This window comes from Daphnia carinata, chromosome 10 (assembly GCF_022539665.2).
Source record: "Daphnia carinata strain CSIRO-1 chromosome 10, CSIRO_AGI_Dcar_HiC_V3, whole genome shotgun sequence".
Taxonomy (NCBI): Eukaryota; Metazoa; Arthropoda; class Branchiopoda; order Diplostraca; family Daphniidae; genus Daphnia; species Daphnia carinata.
The window spans coordinates 7,015,486-7,043,214 of record NC_081340.1 but is presented as its reverse complement, the minus strand read 5'-3'; the positions used below and the strand labels follow the sequence as shown (position 1 = coordinate 7,043,214).

Genomic DNA, 27,729 nt, shown 5'->3' with positions numbered 1-27,729 from the left:
ATAACTATGCATACGTTAGGAGTTTTGACTTGCACGTGCTTACCATCACCAGACACTGCGTAATTCATTTCAATAGGGATCAGTTTTCGAAGAAAATCGAGAGACTCGATTTTCAATCTATTTTTTTCAGACGCATGGGCCTACTTCAAATCTTGCTCAGTTTATGCCAAGAAGAACTCGTTGCCGGCGACGCTTTCCAGCAGCAATCGCATTTGCAAGGACTGGGCCAGCAGATATGGGCAGAGCGTGGAACTTGAAACAAGCGCCTCGAGTATTGGCCTGTAGCGATCAACTCTGGCGCTAACTTTAGACAAACGATTCCCTCCGGTCTGCTGGCCATTTGAGTTTCATGCCACCACATCGAAATAACATCTTAGTAAAATGGAAAAAAGAAGAGAGATACAAAAAACAAATACGACCTCATCTAATATGCTAAGCCATTTTGCTTTGCCAAGAATTGCGTCCAACCGAAAAGCAACTTGCCTATTTAATACATTAGTCTAATTGCGTAAGGGACTATTACTAAATCCCAAACGATTGTACGTGACGGGGGAAAAAATGGTTAATGTGCGGGCCTACAAAAAAAAATTGAAACATAAACATGAACTTGGCGTCGTATTACAAGTTGGAGTCAAGTTATGTGACGGTCTAGCCGAATCACGTGTACGCGGATCAATAAAATGTAAAGTTATGTTTTTATGATTCCTTGAATCAAAAGTTCAAATTCTCTAGGCTACACGAGGGACTGAATGCTGTGCAGTGTTGTGTTTCAGATAACGTAGTACATTGACGTAGCTGCAGCAACTCGAGATCTGTTGACGTCATCTACCAACGTAAGCGAATCGAGAAATACTCTCAATACGTCTGGCAAGTCCTTGTGCACGTAATCAATTATTTCATCCTCCACGCTGCAGACGCACGGAATTCGTGAGAACGTTCTCTGAACAGGTAATTTTTAATCTGCCATTAACAAAATGCGTGAAACGATTGAATGTCTTTCCTCTCGTTGTCGCCCCTGAGTACCTTACCTTTGTGGTCTGTCGTAGCAAACCATTAGACTGGGGCACTTGAAAATTGTTAACTGTTCGCATAAAGGATGCATAACACAAATTTGTTTTGGCGGAAGAGAATTTACTTACGTAGAATGTTAACAGATTCTTTACAGGAATAGAACATGTTTTGTCTGGCTTTCTCAGTATTAACAGTGGTTTTGTATGTTTTGCCTGGCATCCGCTCGTTATCGTAATATGGCTGTCGTGTTACGATCGCGGTTACCAAGAGTAACATAGCCCCGAGACGATCACAACTGCAACATGGTCTACTCATTCATAATTCATCTTTGTGGCGGAACGCGAAAGCGCATCGCCAACTTTTTGCTGCGTATGAAACTAAAAGGATCAACAACTTACTGTGGAAGGAAGTCAAAAACGAAAGGAACAATAGTACGCTAGAAAACTTATTTTATAGTATACTTGTGTGTATAGAAAAAAACTTGGTCTGATAATCAACTTAGTTTTGCATCCTTTAAATGAGAAATATGGGAATAGAAAAGTTAGAAGATCACGCAGTTGCGAAAGAATCAATGTAAGTAACTTCCATGGCCCGTATATTTTCTTTGTTTTCGTGTTAGCAAAATGCAATTCTTTTATGAATAAATTTAAGACATTTCGTAAGACTATTCATAGCCATGGTTTCAAATCGGATCAGTCCTCGTCTAACAGTGAATCAAGCCAATCGTTTTGAAGTTCAAGGTTAGAGTGGATCACAGATGATTCTTCCGAAACATCTTCTGTGTTGGATGAAACTGGAATAAAAAATTTGAATCATTACTCATGAAAAAAAGAGGTAAAAAAATTGTAACATACCATCAGGTGCATTGGAAGGTAATGCCATTGTTGGCATTGCTAATATTAAATCTAATTCTTCTTCAACACCACTGAGACTAAAAAAATTTTCACAGTTGTTATCCCACGTCTTCTGCTGCTTGTCAGCAAATTCTTCATCTGGATGATGCCAGCCTGTGCTGCAGGATTTAGCTTCATCTTTAGATTCAATTCCAGTTGTTAATAAAGATAACATCTTCCCAGTTATGTTTTTAGTAGGAGCCAGAGGTTCTTTCATTCGACTTTCATACATTTTGGCATCACTGTCAAACATTTCTATTTGTTCAGCTGTCAACAAACACGGTTCTAATTTCAGCCTCTCATGGAGAGGTAAACACATAATCTCTCTACATAGATCATTGACATTTAATTTAAAATAATCATCAAACTTGTCAAGCACTTCCCAATTTTTTTCACTAGAAAACCTAAAGTATGAATCTGTGCTGGTTGTTGGCTTTTGTTTGGAGAAATCTGAAAAATTTAGACCTCTCGATTCAGACACCAAATTAACTTCGTCGTCGTATTTTTTCCAGTTGCTGCTCAGTTTCCTGCTGGAGTACTTTGAAGAATCTAATGCTTCTTCTAAACCAGAATTATCATCAGATGTTGAATGTACGGCGCATTCCACTTTTGTTGTGCCTCCTGGTCCTTGCTTTTTGTCCGATGGTTTGCCTTCAGTTTTCACTTTTCTTTTAGGCACCATTTTATTTTCGTGCTCTGAGTTATAACAGCGTACTGTCAAATCAACCAATTTGTCCGCCTCTATTCAGAATTTGTTGACATTCATACCTGCCATCTATGGGCAAATATCCAACCAACTCAGTCTGAAAGAGCCAACATAAAAAAGAGCTACATGTTCAGCTTGGCTTAGATTGGTTGTACATTGCAATGAAGGAGCAGTTTTTGTTATTTTTCACTCAAAGTTGTTTTTTTTTCTGGTAATGCAATCATAAAACTTTAATCACCCAGTCTCACTTATGCCGTAAATAAATCATCTGCACCATGCTATCCACTGTAGTCAGTTTCCCTTACTTCTTCCTCAGTTGGTAAAAGTTGCAAATGAGGAAACTAACAAAAATTCTGCAACAGATTAATTAGCCCACATTAGCTCGTTTTTTGCCTACGTGAATGTAAAACTGTTTTTCAGGTCATTTTTTTATCTTGTCGTCTTTAAAAAAATCAAAACAATCCAGAGTCATCTATTATGATTTACCATAGTTTCACAGCTGAAAAAGTGCGGGAAACGGATTCATCTTTAACCACGTGATTGGACTCAAGTATGGAATTAAATAGTTTTGTTTGATTTCGGGGAGGGAGGAAGAAGAAAATTTACATTAACTTTGGCCAAATTTTTCAATGGTTGCTGAAATGATCAAAATTGTTGGTTCCTTTAGAATTTAAGATTGAAATCACAGAGGGCGCTAGTATAAACGACAATGGGTCGATGGTGACGCTTCCTTTTTATTTTCCCAATAAGTTAACTAAAAAAACATCCAATACCGCTTTCTCATTAAAAACAGTAAAAGATTCCGTATAGTCAGTCAATTCCTTTAAATTGAGTAAATGGCCGACAAAGCTGAAAAGATTACATGTGATGAGTGTGTAGAAGAATTTAGTACCGTCTCGGCGGCCATACAGCACAAATTTCGAAAACACAGGCAATCTAGTGTCAAACATTATTGCCCCTACTGTGGAATGCAGTTTCCTATTAAGGTTTTGAAGTTTATTTTCAGTGAATTATTTTAGTAATTTTTAAAAAAATTATTTGCTTTAGTATTGTAGAGATAAACATGTCCTATCACATGAAAATGAAGGAGGAAGCAGTGGACTACATTCATGTTCTGAATGTGAAGCAACATTCTACAATGACACTGCTTTACAGTATCACTCAAAGTCAATTCATAATCGGTAGGCTGCTTGTTTTAAAGTAATCTGACCACACTACCCTAAACTCTTAATTTCTATTTCCCTCTATCACCACAACCAACTCATCATAGAGTTGTTAAACTTATAAAAGCAATTGAAACACCTCCACCCAGTCGTAAGATTAAGTGCAATAATGCTAAGGAACCACAAAGTGTTTACTACTGCCACTTATGTGGGTCTGAATATATTATGAAGTACAACCTTGAAGTTCATCTAGAGAGGCAACATAAGGAGGAGGAACGCAATGCATTACCTCAGTAAGTTTTACTTACTGGAAACTAAATCTTCTTTTCTTATTTTCGTTTTATTTCTTTGGCACCAGGGAACTCATTAAATGTAAAATGTGTGATGCTCTGTTCTTCAACAAGAGGGCATATGAGAATCACAATCTTTTTCATAAAAGTGATGATGTTTACATAGAAAATGAACAGCAAAGGTATTCTGTATTTCAAAAATTTTCTTCTGTTATTACTGTTCCAATAAGTTTTAATGGTTTTTGTCTGATGTTGCCAAGGCAAACACTGGTTACTCGCGTTGATCAGGATTTCGACATAAGGCGGGTTCAGACCCAGGCCGAAAAATTCTTACCCAAAGCCGAAACCCTGAGTCGAGGCCGGAAGAGAAAAGCTCAGACCAGCAAACAGAAGTCTTCTTCAGTTCGATGGGTAATAGTTAAACAATTGCAGTAGAAATCTTATTGTTTTAAACCAATTATTCATATATATCGCCAATAAGTGCTTTTTATTGCGTGCCAAATTGTACTTATATTTTAATGAAATTGTTTTAGAAATCGTCAGCAGCAGAAGCTGTAGATGCAGGAAACGATTCTGATTGTTTATCCAGCGCCAGTTCCGTGTCTGACAGTGAAGACGAAGAGGACAAAACGACAAACAATCCAGAAAAAAATCAAGTCATTTGTGAATAATAAGTATCAAATTGCTAATAAATTGTTGGTGAAGAGACAGCTAGAAATTTCTGAAGACGGTATGTGGAGCTGAGAGTCTTAATTGTTTTTCATTATCTGCTGAATCCAGTTAGCGTATTCAACCACGTTAGTGTAAACACCAGGAATATTAGGTGTTGCGCATCCGATTCCCCAACTCACTATTCCCGCCAAGACATTTTCACCTGTTGAATTTGTGCATACTAGAGGACCTCCAGAATCTCCCTTTTTAAAAATAATAGAAATGATTCAACTATCTACTACCATTCGAATTAGCAATAGTTACTTGGCAAGCATCTGTCTCTCCACCACCAGCACAAAGCATTCCAGGATAGATTGTATACTGGGAACCGAAACGTGCTTGGCAATCTTCTCTAGTCAAAATCGTTACATTCGCGGCCATCAAATGGTTAGGTGTGGACCCAGCATTGACCTTGTGGAAGCCCCAACCGCTTACCGTGCAGGTCCCTTGTAATGTAAACTGCAATATTGTTATGTCTTTTTTATATTATGTAGCGTTCGATTACCATTGGCTTCATAAGAAGCAGGTGGCAGTGAAACGGCGCCCGACGTTGGCACTGCTGCTTCGAGCTTTATCAGAGCAATATCGTTTTCTTTAGTCACCCTGGGATTCTTAAAAATTGATAAGCAGGAACAAGTTATTGAAATAACGCATCTTACTCATTGTATTCCGCTGAAATGATCTTTTCCACGCCAATATTAGGAACGTCAGGGTGTTTCATGTTCGTTGTATTAAAGACGACAAATAAGTTGTCGGACCTGTAAAAATGAAATTCTAATCAAAATTGTTTCCTATTTTCCCTTGCTTTTGATTTAGGTCCGCTTACGTGATGTACATTTTCTTATAAACGCAGTGTGCAGCCGTTACAACCCATCTGTCATTAACCAATGTTCCTCCGCAAAAATGAGACATTGTCCTTTGTCTATTTGGTCCGACGCCGCCAGTTGATAACTGCAAAGAAATTTGCCACGTCTCCTCGCCTACAGATCAATCAAGACCATGAAAAGGATGATGTGCACCGGAAGAAATGAATGTGAATTTTTTTTAGACAGAAATACCATTTCGGGCTTTTTCCCCGTTGACTATTCGACTTGGACGGAAGGAAGGGACGTCGGCGATGGAAGCTGCATTAGCTTGCGTCGCCCAGTTCCAAAGGAGAAGGATGTAAATGAAACGGCACATCACAACGTTGTTTACTTGAAACGTAGTGTTGCAGTGACAGTGGTGGATTGCCGTCGTTGTATAAATGTGTGAGTGGTTGGTTGACTGACCAAATAAAAGCTCTCTTATTCTATTTTATTTTGCATATGTAAGTTTGACTATGACCGGTCTGGTCGAAACACTGAATAAAAAGTTCTGTTTTCACTTCTTTTTTTGTTTTCATTTTCAGCACTGGAGCGTTTTGTGACGTATTTCCGCCATGTGGTTCACCTATCCAGATTCCGTTTTCACAGGTGTTGGGTCCATGTCCTTGTGATGTATCGTACACAGCTGTTATGATGGCAACATATTAAGTGAACGTTGATACTGCAGGATATAAAACTGATATTTTTTAAAACTTACTTTCAAAAAGCGCGCGCTTTATTTTTAGAGCATGAGCAAAGCTAGAATACAACTTACTGCATCCTTCGATTACGCACAGGATCCCGCGTTTTAGTGAATGTAAGGTCGCCCTGTTGTTTTGCAATCACAACAGTGGTGAATCATTTAAGCAAGTTGTTTACACTAAGTGAATGTAGTGTCTAAATTTGTTCGTAAATGTGACCGTGGTGAAGAAAAAATGAAAGCGCACCTTCCTTTCAAAATGCATCTCCTGGATTTACCAGGGACTGATATTATTTTGAAAATCATAGGCTATCTTTCACCGACGGACTGGTTGCATTTTCGAATTGTCTGTAAACAAACCTATTTTCTAGTCCATGAGTATTTCAAATATATGAAGTACCTCGATGTTTCACATCACCAAGTGTTTCCACAATCCCTCTGTCAGGTATTTTTTCTGTGGCTTTTTGTGTTAATTATCATGGTTTTACTTAGTATTGTGTATTTCAGATTTTGCCTCTCCAATGTCACAGTCTACAATTTTTCAAAATTTCAAATTCCAATGCATTCAGTGATGAAGCTATAAAGAATATTCTCCAAAATAATCACAATTTAACTCATCTGGACCTATCAAATAGTAATCTGAGGAATGGAGCCCTCCAGCCACTGGTTGTTAATTGCAAAGTAAGTAATTGCTTTCTTATCAGTTATTTACAAAGCAATTTTCAGGTGATGTTTACAGATATTAATGTACTATCACTAACCAAATTTCAGAAATTGGAAAATATCCTGCTGAAGAACTGCTTTTGGTTAACCATAGGAGCTATTGAAATTTTAGCCTTTCATTATCCAGAAGCGATCAAGGTTTTTCAGTGTAAGTAACACTGTTAAGCAGTAGATAAGAGAATCATTTTCTACTACAGGTAGTGGACTTTAGTGGCTGCACAGGGATTAGTGAAGCATCAATTGTCTGTTTCATTAAAAGACAACCAAAGTACAATATAATCATACACATTTTTTATGACTTACATTTTGAGTTTTTGGAATCTACTTAATATTTTCAGACTGAAATCATTGTCACTGAGTGATCTATCTTGCCTCCAAGACGAAACACTAATTGTAATTTCTCAGTCATGCCCACAACTAATCTACCTTGACATAAGCAGATGTTGCAGGATCACAGATTCTGGAATCAAGTAAGCTGTGATACATAACACTTCATCAAAGTTCATTATTGATAAATACCTTGTTTTGATTTGCAGAAAATTTGGCGAGTACTGTCACACAGTACGAACGCTGAAGGTGGATGGTTGTCCAGAGGTCAGCGAGCGTGGTTTGTCCAGCTTGAGATTACGTGGAGTCTGGATCGACAAGGTACAATATCCTTCTTACTTATTACATCGTCTGAATCAGATTCAAACGTGGCCACGGACTCCGCTCTAAATTTTTTCAGCAGAGACTTGCATTCCTACCTTCATGAGTATTACTATACCTTAATTTTTGGTCAGATGCAGTATCTATCGCGTGTAATGTTCTTATGAAAACGGAACTGACTATCCTTAAGTTGTAAGTCGGACCACAATGTTTCCTATTTTTCTTGCCAAATCAGGACATTCCCGTGAACTATCTGACCCCCCTTGCTCTTCGCCTTTCCTTTGTTATTGGTCCCGTTCTCTGACACCATAGGAGATTAAAAAACTTTCAATCTGTGTAAACCTAGCTAAAGCTTGAATAGCAAGCTTTGTATAGATTACATTTCGACTCTATCAAGTCTGTAGAAAATCCTCGATACCTCTCCCTTCTACGACGATTGCCTAAATCGTGTTCGTTCTTTGTCCCTACCGTGAAATCCCTTAAAGTTCATTTTCGATATTGAAAATAGGAAAATGTTGGGCAGGTAGATTATTTTCTTTCTTAGGTTAACGTGTGTTAATAAAATATCTATTTGCGAATTTGCCGGCGTTCGTGGGTATCACTTAGAATTGTATTATTGTAAATGTTTGTTAACAGCTAGTTTTACTATCCGACTCATGTAATGGCAATCTGCAGTTGTTTGTGGCGTGCTTTTCAAAAACAGCAGGATTTCCTAAATAAGATGGGGAAGGTATTAGACAATGACAGGCGAAATTGGGTACCATTGGATTCTGTTGCTGTTTTAGACAGTTTGTTGTTATTGTGACGTCGCGCAAATGCTATTTCCGGGCAAAAGTCCGTTTTGCCAGTAGATGCGTAGAAAAAATAGGAGAGGGGAAAGTAACTAATCCAATTAGGTTTGTTAGAAGTACGAAAGGTTCAAATAGCGTGAAGCATAGTTTGTCTTGGGGTTATTGGCTGAGGAATCTCTGTTTGTTGGTAGACATTCTTAAGAGTATTAAATCAAGAATGGACAAAAGACTCTAGAAGCGCTAAAAAAAAAGAAATTTAAGGAAAGAGAAAAACCATCAAAAAACATGGATTTCTCTTTCTTAACACCATCAAAGCCAAAATCGGATCAAAGCTCCGGGATTGAATGGAAGGGATAATTGCCGCTTGCCCGATAGTCCTGTTTTCCTCCTCCCACATTTCCCTCATCCTCTAATACTGTATCAGCATTTTTTCACCTTTTTGGACTGAAGGAAAGAAAATGGGAGGAGTTTTGACCGCTTGAGCCAAGAGGATGGAGAAGAAGAAGTCTAGTCGACCCCGACCACAAAAGTCTAGTTCTAGTGTATCTATCGCTTCTGTCGAGTCAATGACAAGCACACGTTCTCTTCTTTCGCTAATATTCGTGTTCCAGCACAGCGTTTAAACTTTTATTCGTCAGCCAGCTGCAGTGCCAAGACATCCTAGTCTCTTGTTCCACACTGGTACTGTGATACAAGTACCAACACATCCACGATGTCTTGTTTGATTCCATGCTTTTATGCATTGCTGCTGTTGTGCAAGTTCGCTTCTTCATCGGCCTGGTATGAAATTGTTGCTAGATTTTTACTAAAGTACTTGATTTCTTTACTGAATTCATTTATTATATTACATTGCAGGTCTTGGAATAACCTTTTGATGACCAGCACTAGGGTAAGTGTTATTGCCACTTTAAAATCTTTATCCTTTGGGGGGGTTTCCCTTTCAAAGATGCACCGCTCTTGCTGGCCCGACAGTCCGGCGCCACCGGAAGGAGAAAATTTTCTTATAGTTTCTTGTTAGCGTAGGCGGCGGGACGAAGCTGTTTATCATCACCGAAGAGAAGGGAGAAATAAAAGGGAGCCAGATCTAGAAAGCTCATTAAGTCAATCTCGGCGGAAATGGACTCTAGAATAGACGGTGGGTCATTTTAGCAAATCCCCGATGGATAAGGTTTTTTTTCTCGTGCCACCGAAGGGCTGTGCCGAGAGACTCCGAGGACGGAAAAGCGAGGAATAGGCGGGCGGAAACTTACACTTGGGGATTGCGCTCTCTACCTGACGATGTCTTTTCGTCTTTCAGCATCACCTTTTTTCTCACTCTATTTCGACTGACGATTGATTTTTATTTATTATTTTTTCCATATTTCTTAAATGAAGTTATCCGTTTGCTTTAACACATGAAACAAACTGATGCGGAGGAGGGCAAACTGTCTACTTTTTTTTTTCTACTATTTGCTTCTCCTTCCAAGTATGTGTCGACTGTTTGTCGTCGCTCGTCTACAGTGATTTATGAACTCTACGACGAAGAAATAAACATCATAACAAACGTTGGCGTGCGAGATCCGCGAACGATTGCGTAGGTTGTTTTTCTCCCGGATAGATGATATCCAGGCTCCTCCTTTCCAAAGTCCCAATCGTCTTTATCGTATTAATAGCACAAATTCGTGTGTTTTTTCTCTATCCACTCTATTTCATATAAACAATACTACTCCGTCGACAGTGTCGTCGCTAAATTGTGCTACGTCATTCCGCTTTTTTTTGTCTTATTACTTGCAGTGGAAAATAGTGGCGCAATCACATAAACCTACGCAATCAAAGAGAACTCTTCTCATTTGCTCGTTTGTTTATTTAGATCAATTTGGGAATGGCGGAATCAGTGGCGGCCGGTGCTGAACTAGCCATGGCGGAATGCTCTCACCAATTCAGGTGGGAACGTTGGGCATGTCCACGCAGCGCCTTCACCAAGAAGTAAGACTTATCATTCGTGTTCGTCTGTTAAGTTATTTAATTCGTGGTATTTTGTAACTATAGGAAAGTGTTTCGTTCATTGATTCGAGAATCGGCGGCTCTTCACTCGTTTCTATCCGCCGGAATCACATACACGTTGACGCGTAACTGCTCTCGTGGCCAACTGGAAGGATGCGGATGCGCTACGATTTCTTCTCAGCATCCAAACGAATCTCGTAATTTATTTGTTATTCGTTTTTGAAAAGAAAATAAAATAAATTTCTTTTTTCAGCATCCAGCACGTGGCGATGGGGAGGCTGCAGTGACAACATAAAAATGGGCGAACAGTACTCTGTTCGGGTACTGGATTCACTCGAATCAGGCCAAGACGCCCAAGCTTTAGCTAATTTGCACAACAATTTCGCTGGCCGTTTGGTAGGACACCCATTAGTTCCAAATGCCAAGCAACATGTTCTATTGACATATTTCATTGCAAACAGGCTGTTCGACATTCAATGCACCAAGCGTGCAAGTGCCATGGAGTGTCCGGCTCGTGTGCCATGCAGACTTGTTGGATCCAATTGCCTCCATTCCGAACAGTCGGCCAGGCCCTGAAACGACAGTATGACACCAGTGCGAGGTAAAAAGGGAAAACATTTGGGAAGGGGACAAAAAGAAAAGAAAGAAGACCCAGACTCTCATTAGGGCTATAGGCGACTTCAAGATGGCCAGTCATGATGACGGGGGGGTCAAGAACAAAGTCGTCTACAGGGAATCGTGCACATATAAACACAAAGGTTTCAAAGTGTGAATGATATCGGGTGGCCAAGTTTTGCGACGCCATCACCCATTCAATCGGTCCAGATATTGGGTCGCCTTTTTATCATTTGTTTTATTACCGGCTGGGTGTGGGATAAGGCACATGTATCCTGACAGAAGCACATTGATACTTGCAGACCTTTGTTTATTGTCAGCTTCTGATAAGGGATATCATGTCGCTATTCTTTTATAACTCCACAAAATGATAAGTTTGACAATGAACATTAATGATCAGCTGGTTAAATCTTGTTTTGTTTTTGCCATTTGTTTGTCTTGTAAACAGGGTCGGCTACAGCAATGGCATCCTTCAGATCGACGGCAGCAGCTCATCAGCTAACGGCGCCAAGACCTCATCGGGTTCTTCGCAAATTCTGCGCGTCTCGCCACAAACACTCGTCTATTTGGAACTGTCGCCCGATTTCTGTCGAGCCAACATTACGGCTGGTATTTATTTCATTCCCTCTAAACTCGTTTACGTTTTATCTCCAACTGTACAGGAGAAAAATATTTTTCAATTCTCTAATTCTAATTATGTAAGATGTAACGTTCTATATATTTTCTGCTTTTATAGGAACGAGTGGCACGAAAGGGCGGACGTGCTCTAGAGACAAAGGTAAAGGTCTGTCGGCCTCTCAACGACGCAGCTGCATCCATCTGTGCAAGAACTGCGGCCATAAAGTCAAGAAGCGCGTCATCTCCGTCCTGACTTCGTGCAACTGTACTTTCCAGTGGTAAGCACATTCGGTTGTATTTCAATATCTTGTTGGCAGAGAAATTGTACTTTACTTTCTTGGCTAGGTGTTGTCAAGTCCAGTGTCAAACGTGCAACACAAACAAGACTGTTTATTCTTGTGCTTGACGTGTCATCTCCACAACAATCAACGAACGCCATAGTATAAATCGAAGACATCCCAAATGTACAGATATATTTCACTGATAAAATGAAAAATTCCCCTTGGTCTTTAGAGACAAAATGTATATATTCCAGATGGCCGGCTTACAAAATTTCCTATCAGTTTTAGAGTCTGTAGGCCTATGTTAAAAAGAAAATGAAATAGGACCTAGAAGGACACCTTTTAACTTGCCCAACCGAACATATGTGCCGTTATTTTGCTTACTTCGTCGTGATTGTTGCCTTTGTTTACGATGAATTTGTTTTACAAGCTTTCCTGCCAACACGTATCATGTGCCGGCTTGATTTCATTATTTGGTTCCAAAATAATAGTCTTGGCATCTTACAATCGGAACGGAATTGAAACGAATCGTGGTCGTGAATTGTGCAATGATCATTTAAAGCTATATTTTTCGTACGAAGGAATGTACGTGCATTATTCGTATTTGGCTTCGACCGTCTCAAAGGATCAAATGCTACTTTAGGGTCCAAGATTACTCAAAGGGTAACTAGTACAGATCTGTTTTTTAGGCTTTTTTATAATTTGCTCGGAAAATTTTATCACATGTATCTGAACTAATGCGTGTCGCGTCTAGTAGCTAGTTCATTTGAGTTTGACGATGTTATCCAGCAACAGTTGATAAAGAGCGTGTTGTCTCAGTTAATCCCACAGAGAGTTGAACGTCACGAAACGGGAACTGCCAACGACATCGTATTGCATACTGACTTTTATCAAACTGTTTTAGAGTGACATGTCAAATACAGAACAAAGGGGAGTGGTTGTCGTGACAGGACCAGAGGAATGTGAGCGGTGAAACGATGCTTAAAAAAAACAAGTCGCCCTAAGAGAAAAAAAAATGGTACCAAATTTATCTGTTGATGGAATTTTTTTTTGCTGGTATTAATGAAATAAATTGGCGCCTGAAGCAGTAGTTCCCTGAACGTGGACCTATGGAACATAATGTGGACATGGGATGGAAAAAGAGAGAGCATAGTCGTTAAATTGGGAGAAATCTGAACGTAGAACCACAGTCGCCGTCGTGCATGTGGAGAGTCTAGTCGACGGTCGTTCGTTTCATTTTCTATCAGTGGATTACAACTACGACCTTTGGTTGCGTCGTTCACGACTTAGCCGTGAGTTTTGATATTTTTTAGACATTCTTTCTTCTACCCTGCTATTCGTTTTCGACTAAAGTGAAACTCTTTATTTAAATCTGTATATGGGTTACATACCACTCTAGTTATTTTGTTAACAAATTGGAACATTAACAAAACGACTTTTTCCTGTGGTGAAACTATCTCTGCAGACCTTTTTCTTTCTATATAAAGAGAAAATAGCATTATGTAGGTTATTCTAAAGAAGACACGAAGTTTTTATGTAAGTTGATCAGAAAAGATTAGGTTTGGAAAGGTGGTCATTGCTAACTGCTCTTTGCCATAAATGAACAGGAGCATGCACCCATGTACATTGACGTTGATTATGAAGGGAATTCATTTACACATTTAGTTTTTAACGCTTTATGTTTACCACTGTTTAAACAAAGGTATGGCATACGTGCTTTCAATTGAAATTCGTTTGCATACAACCAAATTGATTTAAAATAATGCGACTTAGGTATTTCGCTAAGGTAGGGTTCGGAAAACGAAAACGTGTGTCGACTGACCTTCAATTAATAGCTAGGGAAAGCAAATATTTGCATAAATTTCTCTCTATTGAGTATGTTGTAAATTTCTTAGTTTTCTCTGAAAAATGACCTTGAGAAGGTAAAGGCACATAAACTATGCAAATTTGGCACCAAAATACCTGTCATAAAACCAGGGCACTCTTCAGTTCTCGGGGCCATTGAATTCCTTAGCTGCAACGTAGAAAGTTCTTCAAAACTAGTCATATTTCTCTATATTCGTTTTTTTACTGCTGTAAACTATTTAATTATAATGCTGTTCGTCCTAAATAGCACTTTAAAGAAGGCAAAGGCACGCGATAAAATGGGGTTCAATCTTCCATTGGTAACGCTTGCAGTCTTGTCTGGAGCTTTGGCGATAGCTGTCATAGGTAAGTAAATGTCATATAGTATGTGTATGTATTTGTGTCACAATTGCAAGTCATAAGTGCAGTATTTAAGCAGTGTTTCTCAGATTTGTTACTTTGCTTTGCGTTTTCTTAACATTGGTTTCGATATACTTTATCGATAGTTAACTTCGATTATTTAACGTGTTTGAATCGTTTTGTTTACCTATCATTTCATTTTTGTTCCATAGTCCTATCGGTCTCGTTGTCTGGTGCGAACAAAGGTAAAATTTTCTAATCAGCAAAACGAAGAGAGTATAACATTTTGTCATTATGCAGAGTTATCGTCACTGAAAACCGAGACAACAACAGTCGAAACGACACCAATCGTAGAGAGTACTACAATGGCTGGAAGTACGACACCTCAATTGACCGAGCCGTGGGAGTTGGACTACCGACTTCCAAGTGACACGTTACCGCTGCATTATGAAATTTACTTACATCCTGATCTTGTAAGTGGCACCTTTACCGGGAAAGTGGCTATCCACCTGAATGTCACTAAGCCACGAGATTTCGTTCTGATCCACATCAAATACCTCACTATTAGCTCCACATCAGTTCATAAAGGAATAGAATCTAATGGAGAACAAATAAGTCTTGGTGAAACATTTGAGTATGCACCAAATGAGTTTTGGGTTGTCAAGCTGCGTTCTCAAATGCAACCAGGGTTGTACACAGTTAATATGGATTTTACTGGGAGTTTGACAAAGGATATTGTTGGCTTTTATAAAAGCAATTACTACAACAGTGACACAAACCAAACAAGGTATATTTATAAAAGAATCTTTATGTTCAAATAATTCCAACCTTTTTTATCGAAATTAGAACAATTGCAACAAGCAAATTTGAGCCAACTTATGCCAGAAGAGCTTTCCCTTGTTTGGATGAGCCAAGCTACAAGTCTACATTTGGAGTGACCCTTGTAAGGCCTAAAGGAGATGGCTATGTGTCTTATTCTAACATGCCTGAAATGGTAAGTCTTGCTCTAAAATAATTCTTTTTACATAGCATGTGTATTTCTCTATTTTTTATGGAAGTAAATTTACAAATTTGATAACAGTTGATATTCTAGATATTAGATGTTTAGCTTGAAGTAGTTTCATTCTTGGACGCCACTGGCATTCGAGGGGGTTGCTTGCTAAAGTCGGGCATAACAGGGCGTAGTTGAGGTTGGCCGAAAGGGACTGTAAATTAATGTTAATTAGATATAATTCTAAATCATTTCAAAACTTCTTGAAAGTACTTTGAATGGGCAATGGGGGACCTTGAGGTCCTTGAGGTCCTGCCTGGGCAGCTAGATTCAAGCGGGAAGGATCGAATGGTACGAGCATCATCAAACGCCCCATCGGATCAATGAAGAGAGGTTGATTCATCATCGGACCGAATGGCTGCATCATCGGGTTAAATTGTTGCATCATCGGGTTGAACGGCGCCATAGGAATGGGTTGTGGGGGCTGTTGGGGAATTATGAATGGGTTCACTGATGCTTGTTTGAGTTTTGATCCGTCGGATTCTTTCTGTTCCGTACCTGCAAACAAACGTATCAATTTGGTTTCCACAGAATCTTTATGAATTAAGAAATACCTAGAGTTGTTTCCTGGGCTGGTTGACGAACAGTAGTTGCTGGCGCAACTGTAGTTGGCTCCGTTTCCCGACGTGTATTGTTATTAGGGCGGGTATTGTTGGTGTTTAAAATTGGTGCGTGGCTGGCGATGGTGGCATTCATCACTGGAGGGATTTCGCGTTTAGGCTGTTGTGGTTGTCCTTGTTGTTGACTGGGATTGTTCATCATGCTTGGTGGAGGGGGTGTATGCTGCATCATTACCATGCCGGCCTGCGGTGTTTGGGGCGGTTGCGGCATCATCACGAAGCTCGGTAGTGCGTTTTGCGGAAGCATTTGGAACATGCTAGGCATAGTTCCAAATGGTCTTACGGGTGGCTGGGATGGTAGACTATTCGGGCGCATTTGTTCCATTGGCGTGAATGACCTGAACGTAAATTCCGTTAGATTTGTACTCGGTGTAGGTTAGATTTTAAAAAAAAAATTACTTGAAATCAGATGGTGACGATGCATTCCGTGCGTTGTCTGTTGCATCTTTTGGGAATTGTGATTGCGTATTTCCGAAAGACGGAACTGCAGCTCCATTCACCCACCAAATGGACTCGAAAAGGAAAAGTCCCAAAATTAAAATTCGGCAACCTACTATTATTTTTAATGAAAATTTACAGGGAGTTAACATTTCAATCTGGTTAAGAAATGGTGTAAAGAGCTCTACTTACGTGACATGTTGAGACTTGGGAAGGGAATGAGATGCATTTAGTTGCACATCTTGTCCTTTATATACTGTGGTATAGTCGACTGCCTGATCGTCTTTTCTCGAGTTCCTTATAAACGCCCGTGTCATTAGGAAAGCACGAGAGGGATGGGTACGAAACAAAACGTTGAATGGATGCCTAAGGCTTTCGGCGGGATTTTATTACGATTTTAAGGGTTTTCATTTCATTGATTCTTTCAAACTAATAATAACTTTTTTAATTTCCTTTGTTTTTACAGTCAGTTGAAGATGATGTACCGAGTACTGGCTTAACTACAGTAAAGTTTCAAAAGAGTGTTGAAATGGTTACCTATTTGGCCTGCTTCATTGTCTGTGACTTCAAAGAAAGGCTTGGGCACACTAAGAGAGGTGTGCCCATCAGAACGATCTCGCGTTCCAACCAATTTAACAGCACCGAATATCCGTTGGAGATCGGAATCAAAGCCACTGATTACTATGAAGAGTATTTCGATATTGATTATGTTTTGCCAAAGCAAGGTATGCTGTTAATTCTGTGAACTTCTTCAGATCAAGTTTACAATTGAAGCCATTTGACAGATTTGATTGCCATTCCTGATTTCGTCTCCGGTGCGATGGAACATTGGGGCTTAGTAACGTTTCGGGAAACGGCCATGTTGTATGATCCTCTGGAAAGCTCTACGTCCAATAAGAAACGAGTCGCAACTGTTGTTGCCCACGAGTTAGCTCATCAGTGGTTCGGCAACCTAAGTAAGTTGCAATAATTTTTTGCGTTTAATCTAATTTATAACGATTTGAATATTTATAGTGACCATCATCTGGTGGGACGATCTATGGCAAGCAAAATTTTTCCTTTACCATTAGCATATCAGTCTCTATAGTTAACTAAGTTTGAGATTTGTAACTGTTGACCAATTATTGATAACAATTAAGGTTGAACGAAGGATTCGCTAGTTACATGGAATTCAAAGCAACAGACGCTTGCGAGACAACATGGGACATGGTATTCTAATGATTGGTGATTGTTGCTGTACATTTTTATTAACGCTTTGTTTTTGAATTTGGATATATAGATGACATTCATCCTAAGCGATGATGTTGGCCCAGTTTTGGACCTCGATTCGAAGCTAAGTTCACACCCAATCGTTGTTACAGTAAACCATCCGGATGAGATTACTGAAATCTTCGACGCAATTTCTTACAACAAGGTAAAGAAACATCATCATTGGGAATGTTAGGTTACTGAAAAATTTATGCCCTTTTAAAAATTAATAAATCTAGGGTGCGGCTGTACTCATGATGTTAGAAAGTTTCATGGGACCAGCAAATTTTCAGCTGGGTATCCAGAACTTCCTTAAAGAATACAAATTCAAGAATGCAGCTACTGCTGATCTATGGCGTGCATTACAAGTAAGTACGAGGAAGTGAGTGAATAATTCTCCTTCTAACTCTTGGTTTCATTGCAGGCTGTTACGCCTGATTTGGATATTGCCGGTATCATGGATACTTGGACACGGCAAATGGGCTACCCTGTCTTGAGTTACACAATTAATGGCAACAAATTGATTGTAAAACAGTCTCGGTTCTTGTCTGATCCCAATAGCAATGCAACTGTAACACCGTCGCCGTACGGGTATCGTAATGTCCATTCGGTTTTGGTATGTATTGCTCGATTGACGCGTAATTGGTTGCTAGGTATAAATGGGATGTTCCAGTTTTCTACATTACCGACAAAGATTCAACATTGCAAAAGAAGTGGCTCTATATGGCTGATGATTCCGGTAATTTCCACAAACAATCAGCTTCTATTGCTTATCTGATTTCCCTTTTTTCCACTTCTGCAGTGACAATCGAATTACCGAATGACGTTACATGGGTGAAACTGAATGCAGACCAAAGAGGTTTCTTCCGTGTTAATTATCTTCCGGAGCATTGGAACGCCTTAGCTGCCTCTCTCGGAAAGAACGTCTCTGCCATGAAACCCAGTGATCGATGGGGTTTGATTGACGATTCATTCAGTTTGTCAGCAGCAGGCTCCTTGCCGTACAGCACGTCCCTGGAACTTGTTCAGTATGTTAAGAACGACCGTCATCCAGTTCCATGGAGTGCCGCATCTGGCAAGCTTTCTTATATTTCGAGCTTAATATACATTACAAACCTTTACCCAGGATTCAGGGTGAGTAAGATTTTAATTCATCAGATGTCGATAGGTTATTTTAAACGTTTTTCTTCAGGAATTTATCATTACGCTTGTGGAGCCGTCGTACTTGGAATTAGGATGGAACAATCAGTCCTCGTTTTTAGACCAGTACGGAATTTTCATAGAGATTTAGTTGAGCATGTATTAATACTTGGTGGTGTTAACAGGAATCTGCAGACTACCATCTTGTCGCTTGCCTGCCTCAGTGACTATACGCCTTGCTTGGAAACTGCTGCCGAACGCCTAACCAAGTGGATAAACAACCCAGACGAATACATTCCCCCCAACTTCCGGAACTTGGTCTATCGCTACGGTATTGCTCAAATTGGTGATGCCGCTGTATGGAATGCGATGTGGGACCGCTACACTAAGGAAACAGATCCCAATGAGGCAATCAAGCTGCTCTATGGATTGGCCTTTGCAAAGGAACCCTGGCTTATTCATCAGTAACATATTATAATATTTAGATTTTTCACAGAAGTTATATTGTTCTTTTCTTTTCCGTTACTCTTTCTTTGCTTAATTGTCGGTTTCCCACACTACCCACATTTTTAGATACCTAGATTTGGCTAAGACAGACAAAGTCCGATCCCAGGATTATTTTACTGTCTTAGAGTACATTTCGGCCAACCCAGTTGGGCTTCCTATCGTTTGGGATTTTGTAAGGTAAAATGTCTCTTATGAAAATTTATTTTTGTTTCTTTCTCCTGTACGTAAATGTAGCTAACCAGGTTTTCATCGCAGGAATGAATGGCAGTATCTAGTTGACCGCTTCACTACGAACAACCGTTACTTGGGTCGTATGGTGGGTACAGTGACGAGTAAGTTTACACAACAAATTCGTCTGGATGAGGTATATCTATACAGTTTTCGTTCATGGCGGATGTACACTATGTAATGGATTTTTAACGGTCTTAGATGAAAGAATTTTTTGCAAAGTATCCTGATGCTGGCGCAGGCGCCCGTGCTAGGGAACAATCGCTTGAAACTGTAAAAAATAACATTCAGTGGTTGAAAGTGAACAAACCCGATCTAGAAAACTGGTTGAAGGAGAACGGCTTTATGTAAAGACTACAAAGTGAATTTAAAAGAAAGCAAGGTACTTGTTGTTTTAGATTCCTTTTGATTCAGGATAAATGAAGCTTTTTTTGGATAATTCTTTTTTATTTCAGGTTTTATTTGTTAAAGGAAGTGCTATTCCTCGGTTTTAGATTAGATGTTATGGTAATTTGCAGTTGAATCGTGTTCGTTAATACTTTTTGTCAAAGTAGGTGTGGATGGTATTAGCGTGTTGCTGTCGGGTATCTATAATGTTGAATAAAAGTCATCGCAGTTGTTTCAAGAAGTTAGGTTTTTATTGGTTTCTCCTTAAATGATTGGTAAAACATTTCCAATTTTCTGTTCCAATTCTAACATTTTTGTAGAATCCTTAATTTACCGCGTTCTCCTAAGGTATAACCGTTAGAGGTTTAACATAATGCGTTTTCATAATAAATTACCAATACTATGCTTTCATACAATTATTAATGGCTTTTATTTTTCGCAGTTGGATTACCTACGTATTCGTGTAATTGCCTTACTGAATTTTCAGCTGCCTGACATCTAAAAGGAATTCAGTGTCTTTTTGTTTACTGATTTACCGATAAGGGTTAGACGAACCTTCCTGCCCCTCTATCTCCGTAGAATTGCTGACCCTTAGGCATTCTTGTTTACAACCTAACAGTAGAGTGGACGCTTGGGATTGGGATGTTTTTTTTTTTCGCTTGGCAACAGTAAGAAAAACCATAGTAACTGGAAACGTTTTTACAGCGCTGTGTGCCATATATTTCAGTCGAGCGCAAAGAAATTGACCCACAAGATTCCAACTTCCCATGTTGAGAGGTTGCGTAAACGCCTCATCTTCTTACGTTTCCCAGACGGATCATCATGAACAACATGCTCTGGATAACGGTTTTTTTCTTTTTTTTTTCTGAAGGTAATGTACTTAAATCAAACGTTCGCTTACAATAATATAACATTACGCTGTGAATCATAGTTGTGTCGTTGCAGTGCTACGTTTGCAACTCACTTCATTTTAGAGAAGATTGCGCGTCAACGGACAAATTGGTGGCTTCTGATAAGTTTCACGTTAACTGTACAGAACTTCCTGATGGCGAACGGTATACCTATTGCAGAAAAATGGTGCATCAGTTTTCTCATGAAGGTTAGCTATTGGTTTTAGTATGTAAACGCCATCCTTTCGCTAATATTTCCTGTCTTTTTTTCGTACAAAGGTGGAGTAGAGACTCGCGTTGTTCGCCAGTGCGGGTACATGAATACCACTATGAATATTTGCCAAAAAACAGGAATGCATAAAGACGGTGCGCAGCTCGTGTGTTCCTGCGACACAGACAATTGCAATGGTAGTTCTCAGCTGCATTCCGAAAAGGCTATCTTTTCTCTATTCACGCTTGCAGCTGTCGTCTACCTTATTTGAGTTAAAATCCTAGCGTAATAATAAACTATTTTCATTTTATAGTTAGAGAGCTAAACACTGACGTTACGGTTAAGGGTTTCTACGGTCCGACCAAAGCGGCGGTATTGTCTTGTTCAAGTGATTTTGGGATCAACAAATGTCAATCGTAAGATGGCGGTGGCTACCAGGTTAGGTAAAGTTAGTCAGCGAACGCCATCTGACGAACTCCATAGTTACAGCAGGAAGTCGAAATTTTCGAAGTCTATTTTGAAGTCCATAGTTTAGTAACACCACAAGAAGAAGAGTTGTGATCAAGCTGGAAATGTATCTAGCAAAGATGGAAAGTTCTGATAGGGTTAATTTACCTGTCAAGCATTATGACACATTACGAACTTTATGGCATTACGAAACATTACGTAATGTTTTTTATTTGCAATCAGTTTATTCTTTCAGAAGCTCTTGCCAGAAATTAATTTTTTTAAGTATGCCAGAAGAACAGGATAAACAATGAATTTTGTCGATCATATAAGTTACATGAGCAAGAATTTTTATAATTATTGTAATTACAAATTACTTTTGTGAATTTTTTTTAAAGGATATATGCAATGATGATTTGTAAAGTTCTTTGGAGATCTTCGTTGCCAATATGGTATGACTAAAAAATTCCACCAGTGACATTCATATTGCTTATAGAGGTGATGGTTTGGACCCCCACTACGTAGAAGCAAAAGATCACCCTCAAGAAAAACAGATAGTGTGTTAAATTGTAATCAGCATAGCATATGTCATATTTGACACACACAGCCCTTGAATAGCAAAAAGCTAAAGTTAAGTACTTTTTTTAAACAGGCATAGCTGATGGATCTACTGCTGCAAGATTGTTGGATACTATCAGTGGATAAAGTCCACTTGAATTTTGAAGCAGCAATGGTACATTCAGAAAGCAATAGGAGGTAAGTAATAATAGCAAAACAAGATAAATAGTAACAAAGCATGAGGAAGCAATAGAAATCCTTAAGCTGTAGAAATGCTATGAATAAGAGAATAATGTGAGAAGGATATGCTTGATTGTTTCCAAACACATGGTTATCCTGTTTTCATTGATAACATTTACCCTTGCTGTGCTCTATGAGCTGTATGTGATTCCCAACAGCGTCATGTATCACTTCCCTTGTCAGCCCTATCTACCGGTCGGTAGATGGTGACAGCAACCGAAACAAATGCCAGCAAAAAGAAAACAAATGCCAAAGGTGAGACATGCTGGAAATGCTTGATACGAATGTGTAGGCGTAGTTTTGGAATTCAGAGGTGCTAGCTGGCTGTTTGGTAAAAGTTCAGTTAAATTTGGTTTCAATTCAATATGTTTTACTTATTATTTGTGTGATTACGCAAAGGATTGCGCCATCCAGCCAATGTGGATATTCTGCCATGTACTGTACATGATAAACCTAGTATTCTTTGTCAACATGGAAGATGTTCCTCCTTGGTAATGCTTTTCCGCTGAGTTTGTTTAGTTTTCTAATTTTAACTAATAACTTTATTTCATTAAAATATAACTATACAATAATTATTTTGTTATATTCTACTTACTTAACTTCATTATTATTACTATTAACTATTAACTTTCCATTTTGTGCTGCAGCAATTATAATGAATGTAATTCTAATAGCAATGAGAATAATTGCTTGTTTTAGGTATAAATAATATGTTTGAGTAATATAAAGTCATTATTGGTTGTTGCGATGTGAAAATAATACACAATAACGTCTTTATATTACTCAAACATATAAATTTTCTTAAGTTAAATTTTCATTTGGATAAGTACTTTAAATGTTTAAAAACATTTAGTTTGTGGCGGATAAAATTTCTCGTAATGACTTTTGCGCCCACAAGAGGCGCCTTAAACCGTGGCTCATCGGACAGTTTTTTTTTCAGCGATTGGCTTAACCACCTTTAAGATAGACCGTCCTCGCTAACTTCTTGACCTCTCTATATAATCTTATTTGTTTCATTCTGTTCTACATTTTTTCTGTCCAGGCTCTTGTATTCGTGATTACTTTAAACTATGGTTTTGTTTAACAGTATGAAAGACATTTTGCCAGAGTGTCCACAAGCTGGGGGGGGCAGCGGTAGTGGTCCGTTGACGTCACAAAGTAAGATGAAAATATCGAAACATGTGTTCGAACTTAACTTCTTGGTGCTTTTTATAGTATGGGGAAGGGGGACATTTCTCGAAGGATTGTCCACAGGAGGGTCGCGGCGGTGGTGGAAGTCGTACCTGCCATGAGATAAACAAAAAACAAAAAAAACATCATTTTTAGTGCTCATTTTTAACAAAGAAGAGGACAATATAGCAAGGGATTTTCCTCAAGGAGGAAGCATTGGTGGCAGCAACTGTTATGATGTAAACATCAATTATATCTTCACAAAACTATTTTATGTTCCAGTGTTCATTGTTTTACTCCTAGTGTAATGAAGCTGACCACACCTCGAAAGGCTGCCCGAATCTCTTCAGTGAATTGACGGAAGATGGAAAGCAACATGAGCAATACATTCCAGAAGCTGTGACATGTGATGAAAAGGAACTGTTTAAGGGCATTGTCTATGTGGGAACGCTTTAACAATTTTGAAAAAGTTGTCCTCCATGTAAGCCATTTCTCGAAACTGTATTTTTTAAAAAATATCTATTGTGTTTGCTTTAGGCTACAGGAAAAGATGTACTTCAATACATAACATCATTCGAAGAAGCCGGCCTGCATCAACTACTACTTCAAAACATTAAGAATTCTGGCTACATAAAACCAACACCTGTTCAGAAAGCTTCAGTTGTAGTTATTCTTGCCAAAAGAGGTTTAATTGCTTGTGCGGTCACGGGCTCCGGAAAACGGTAATCCAACTAATTAACGCTGTGTAATTTTGAAACCTTGATGCCCTCGTACTGACTTGATTCGAATGGGTCGGTATGAACTGGGTAAGTTGAAGTAAAAGTAATTTTGAGTGGGCACGCCGGTGATTGCGACTACTAAAAGGTCCAATTGCATCTAAGATACTCAACAAACCCTTCGTGATATTCGTTGATTAAGTCATCTAAAATTTTACATTTTTTCATGCAGGCGGCGTACTTGGTACCGGTTATGAACATATTGTTAGAACAAGGTGTTGTTGGTGCGTCTCATGCCATGGGGCAAAAGCCAGAAGTTGTAATTGTCGCACCCACTCGTGAATTGGCCATTCAAATTCACCGCGAGGCGTGTAAATTCTCCTACAGTTCGGTTTTAAAGTCAGTGATTATATATGGAGGAACTCTCACGAGCCATCAGCGGTCAAATCTTCAAGCTGGGTGCAATATTTTTGTCGCGACCGCGGGGCAATTCAATGATTTTCTCGACCGTGAAGTATTTGACTTCTCGGGAGTCAGGTTTTAAATTTTGGACGAAGCTGATCAAATGCTTGATATGGGTTTCGGTCCCAATGTTGAAAAAATTGTCAATCATCCAACGATGCATCCGAAAGTATGTCCTCGATGGCTTTTGAGTATGAGATTTGATTGATGTAATACTATTTGTTTCTCTGTAGGGAATCCGTCGTGTTTGTATGTTTTCGGCTACATTCCCAGATGAAGTGCAAGAGCTGGCTGCGACGTACATGGAAGACTACATATTCGTCACAACAGGCATTGTCGATGGCACCAATCCGGGTGTTGAACAGCTGTGTTTTCAGTGCTCGAAAAGAGATAAGAGAGCTAAGCTGATCGAAGTTTTACAAGATCTCGGTGGTGCCAAGACTCTCTTTTTGTCAACAGCAAAAAGACCGCGGATTTCGTCGCTGCATTCTCGTGCAATAACAACTTACAAGTAAGAATCAAAACTGTTGGAATTGGGAAAAGTGTCTTTACTTTAAATGTCTAGTCTACCAGCATCCATGGTGAGCGTAAACGAAAATCGTAAATGTCTCTTCTGAAGCTTCTGACAGAAGAATATGCTCGCAATCAACTCACGAATCATGTAAGGTATGAACTATATATATGAATTAAGAGTTTTTTTGCCTAATGGTGTTTTACTGTCTTATTATAGATGAACAATAAATTTTGATCAGAAGAGGTTTCTTGTTTGGGGCAAGGTCCTGAATAAATTATTATGTTTGGATACACTACATGGAATTTCCATACTTCAGTCAGGTTCTCAATTAAAAACGGTATTAAATTTTTCATAAATTGAAGTGCATATCTGGGCTCCCTTCCTTTCCGTAGCCCCGTTTCCCCTTGACTCATAATAAGCCCGTAGGGGGTCATGCCCCTACTGTACGGTATATATAAAAACAACATATACCGAGGTTTGGAGGGCTCTGGCCGGAAAGGGGACGTGGGGTGCCGCTTCGTCCGATGATGTGTTCACGGAGGGTGACGTGGCTGCCCACAAATCCGAACTAAAGGTTAATCGCTCCTGTAAAAATGTTCCAAATCTTCAGCTCTTCTTCCGGCTTCTCTTAGCCAATCACCGGGTAATCTCCCCGGTGGGTCAACAAGGCAGTGTCTCCCCCTGCCTGGGTTGACGGCAACTTTTGAAAGGGCTATTGTGCCTTTTTAAAGTTGCAAAAATAATTGTAATGTGCAGAGAATTGTCAATAAAATTTTTTTATAAAATATTTTTTGCAAAATTTGTTTCTTTCATTGTCTGTTTTCGCTGTGTTTACACATTTCATGTATCAACTTTTATTTATCTTGCCCAATTCAACTTTACTGTTTTGGCCACCTTTGATGGTAAGCATTGGGCCGCGTTTAATGGTAAGCATTGTTTCCATTGGTTTATCGTTTATCTGTAAGCATTCAATTATTATCCAGGGATCGAACCCTGGATGTTCGGCATACCACGCCGATGCTCTACCAATGAGCCATGAATTATATAATGATACGTTGGCTTTTTTCTAGTCACTTGCGGACTTGCATTTACACTTAGAATAAAACTGAAATGCAACACTGCAAAAGTTTTCTACATATATTCTGCTTCATTTTTAAACATCTACTGAGGTTTGAACACAGGGTAACAGATATCGCAGCTGAAGACTATACCACAGAGCTATGGTCCTTATTGCAGCAATAGACAGATAAACATATAGTTGTGAAGGACTGCATAAACATACTAGACGATAACATATCATATGCGATAAAAAAAATTTATATATATCTCGTGGCTCAATGTTAGAGCACCGGCGTTGCACGCTGAATGTCTGGGGATCGGTTCCCATACGTGTAAAATAAAATACAAATTCAAAATTACTTCAGAAAATATCCAGATATTACAAGTTATTCCTTGAATCTAAGTTGAAGAATTCAAAGAGTGTAATAAATAATAATTGAATACTTACAGATAAACGATAAACCAATGGAAACAATGCTTACTATCAAAGGTGGCAAAAACAATAAAATTGAACTGAGCAAGCTAAATAAAAAAAAAGTTGATAAAAATGTAATTTGTAAACACAGCGAAAACAGACAATGAAAGAAATAAATTTTGCAAAAAAAATTTTACAAAAAAAATTTTATTGACAATTCTCTGCACATCACAATTATTTTTGCAACTTTAAAAAGGCACAATAGCCCTTTCAAAAGTTGCCGTCAACCCAGGCAGGGGGAGACACTGCCTTGTTGACCCACCGGGGAGATTACCCGGTGATTGGCTAAGAGAAGCCGGAAGAAGAGCCGAAGATATGGAACATTTTTACTGGAGCGATTAACCTTTAGTTCGGATTTGTGGATAGCCACGTCGCCCTCCGTGAACACATCATCGGACTAAGCGGACCCCCACGTCCCCTTTCCGGCCAGAGCCCTCCAAACCTCGGTATATGTTATTTTTATATATACCGTACAGTAGGGGCATGACCCCCTACGGGCTTATTACGAGTCAAGGGGAAACGGGGCTACGGAAAGGAAGGGAGCCCAGATATGCACTTCAATTTTTTAAATATAAAATACCGTCTCGAGAATCCGAATGAAGTATAGAAATGTCATATCATCCATCCAATCATTACAATTTATTCAGTGTCTTGCCCCAACCAAAAATCTTTTCAGATCCAATGTTACTATTAACCTATACTGAGAAAAGAAAAACAACACCATTAAGCATCTCAATTGTTGCTCATGTGACTTACATGACTCATAGATTCAACTTCTGGCAGAAGCTTGAGAAAGGCCATACAAATTGCAGATGAACATCATTGTATAAGGCTCTTGAATGATAAAATAGCACCCGTAGAATGTTGCATTGTTGATAGTTATGTTCCCACTATATGAAAATCCTTTCCTATTGGATAAATTTTTTGTTGTAGATTAGACATGGTTGGCAAAAAGGAGGAGAAATGCTTCGTCATAAATTCAAAATTTTTTCAAGAAAATTCCTTTCATACCTAAAGAGTCCATGTATGATGTTCATCGCTGCAATGCCAGCAAAGTGAAACATCTTTAGGGCCATTTAAGTATCCAGCTTCACCAACACTCTGAACGTAAAGGACAAGTTGTTCTTTAGCCAGAGAAGCAGAATTATTAGAAGCTTCTAGCTGTGACACTATGAAGGATTCTAT

General features: G+C 39.1%; 8 protein-coding genes, 1 long non-coding RNA gene and 1 pseudogene across 10 annotated transcripts; 7 read left to right on the top strand and 3 right to left on the bottom strand.

Annotated features, from left to right (window-relative positions):
* Nucleotides 1-1,589: 1,589 nt before the first annotated feature.
* Nucleotides 1,590-2,668, bottom strand: LOC130701059 (uncharacterized). Its single transcript, XM_057523009.2, has 2 exons — nt 1,866-2,668; nt 1,590-1,804 (listed from the first exon to the last, which is right to left on the bottom strand). The coding sequence occupies exons 1-2, from the start codon at nt 2,584-2,586 to the stop codon at nt 1,704-1,706; spliced, it is 822 nt and encodes a 273-aa protein (XP_057378992.1). The 5' UTR covers nt 2,587-2,668; the 3' UTR covers nt 1,590-1,703.
* A 620-nt stretch (nt 2,669-3,288) lies between these two features.
* On the top strand, nt 3,289-6,143 carry LOC130701080 (zinc finger and SCAN domain-containing protein 12-like). Of its 2 annotated transcripts, XM_057523034.2 has the most exons (7): nt 3,289-3,596; nt 3,658-3,791; nt 3,881-4,066; nt 4,132-4,245; nt 4,324-4,474; nt 4,597-4,737; nt 5,591-6,143. In XM_057523034.2, exons 1-6 carry the CDS (start codon nt 3,447-3,449, stop codon nt 4,732-4,734), a joined length of 873 nt encoding a protein of 290 aa, XP_057379017.1. In that variant the 5' UTR covers nt 3,289-3,446; the 3' UTR covers nt 4,735-4,737; nt 5,591-6,143. The 2 variants fall into 2 exon arrangements, with proteins under 2 accessions (XP_057379017.1, XP_059353364.1); XM_059497381.1 differs by lacking the exon at nt 5,591-6,143 and having other exon boundaries at nt 3,290-3,596; nt 4,597-4,773.
* Nucleotides 4,508-5,968, bottom strand: LOC130701058 (chymotrypsinogen A-like). The gene is made up of 6 exons (XM_057523008.2): nt 5,833-5,968; nt 5,601-5,754; nt 5,434-5,532; nt 5,280-5,377; nt 5,039-5,220; nt 4,508-4,977 (listed from the first exon to the last, which is right to left on the bottom strand). The coding sequence occupies exons 1-6, from the start codon at nt 5,954-5,956 to the stop codon at nt 4,813-4,815; spliced, it is 822 nt and encodes a 273-aa protein (XP_057378991.1). The 5' UTR covers nt 5,957-5,968; the 3' UTR covers nt 4,508-4,812.
* Nucleotides 6,144-6,467: 324 nt separating the features above from the next.
* LOC130701055 (F-box/LRR-repeat protein 15-like) lies at nt 6,468-8,869 on the top strand. The gene is made up of 6 exons (XM_057523006.2): nt 6,468-6,764; nt 6,827-7,000; nt 7,091-7,180; nt 7,240-7,310; nt 7,381-7,512; nt 7,579-8,869. Exons 1-6 carry the CDS (start codon nt 6,555-6,557, stop codon nt 7,757-7,759), a joined length of 858 nt encoding a protein of 285 aa, XP_057378989.1. The 5' UTR covers nt 6,468-6,554; the 3' UTR covers nt 7,760-8,869.
* Nucleotides 8,870-8,906: 37 nt separating this feature from the next.
* Nucleotides 8,907-12,420, top strand: LOC130701050 (protein Wnt-8b-like). The gene is made up of 9 exons (XM_057522997.1): nt 8,907-9,261; nt 9,337-9,370; nt 10,331-10,446; nt 10,510-10,661; nt 10,718-10,860; nt 10,926-11,065; nt 11,528-11,688; nt 11,816-11,975; nt 12,043-12,420. The coding sequence occupies exons 1-9, from the start codon at nt 9,194-9,196 to the stop codon at nt 12,101-12,103; spliced, it is 1,035 nt and encodes a 344-aa protein (XP_057378980.1). The 5' UTR covers nt 8,907-9,193; the 3' UTR covers nt 12,104-12,420.
* A 692-nt stretch (nt 12,421-13,112) lies between these two features.
* Nucleotides 13,113-20,043, top strand: LOC130701037 (glutamyl aminopeptidase-like). Its single transcript, XM_057522979.1, has 20 exons — nt 13,113-13,270; nt 14,092-14,189; nt 14,396-14,428; nt 14,484-14,970; nt 15,030-15,177; nt 16,759-17,017; nt 17,078-17,248; nt 17,307-17,334; nt 17,432-17,501; nt 17,572-17,706; nt 17,780-17,908; nt 17,965-18,131; nt 18,194-18,279; nt 18,343-18,674; nt 18,733-18,806; nt 18,866-19,144; nt 19,254-19,364; nt 19,443-19,551; nt 19,617-19,797; nt 19,871-20,043. The coding sequence occupies exons 2-19, from the start codon at nt 14,123-14,125 to the stop codon at nt 19,764-19,766; spliced, it is 2,835 nt and encodes a 944-aa protein (XP_057378962.1). The 5' UTR covers nt 13,113-13,270; nt 14,092-14,122; the 3' UTR covers nt 19,767-19,797; nt 19,871-20,043.
* On the bottom strand, nt 15,199-16,501 carry LOC130701053 (protein transport protein SEC31-like). Its single transcript, XM_057523002.1, has 5 exons — nt 16,485-16,501; nt 16,254-16,407; nt 15,789-16,192; nt 15,448-15,732; nt 15,199-15,388 (listed from the first exon to the last, which is right to left on the bottom strand). Exons 1-5 carry the CDS (start codon nt 16,489-16,491, stop codon nt 15,288-15,290), a joined length of 951 nt encoding a protein of 316 aa, XP_057378985.1. The 5' UTR covers nt 16,492-16,501; the 3' UTR covers nt 15,199-15,287.
* Nucleotides 20,044-20,283: 240 nt separating the features above from the next.
* Nucleotides 20,284-21,211, top strand: LOC130701071 (uncharacterized). The gene is made up of 3 exons (XM_057523026.2): nt 20,284-20,673; nt 20,734-20,901; nt 20,972-21,211. The coding sequence occupies exons 1-3, from the start codon at nt 20,625-20,627 to the stop codon at nt 21,172-21,174; spliced, it is 420 nt and encodes a 139-aa protein (XP_057379009.1). The 5' UTR covers nt 20,284-20,624; the 3' UTR covers nt 21,175-21,211.
* A 245-nt stretch (nt 21,212-21,456) lies between these two features.
* On the top strand, nt 21,457-22,643 carry LOC130701085 (uncharacterized). Its single transcript, XR_009003942.2, has 3 exons — nt 21,457-21,919; nt 22,003-22,479; nt 22,548-22,643. It is a non-coding gene; the product is annotated as an uncharacterized LOC130701085 (long non-coding RNA).
* Nucleotides 22,644-23,393: 750 nt separating this feature from the next.
* Nucleotides 23,394-25,157, top strand: LOC130701079 (probable ATP-dependent RNA helicase vasa-like; annotated as a pseudogene).
* The last annotated feature ends 2,572 nt before the right edge of the window (nt 25,158-27,729 follow it).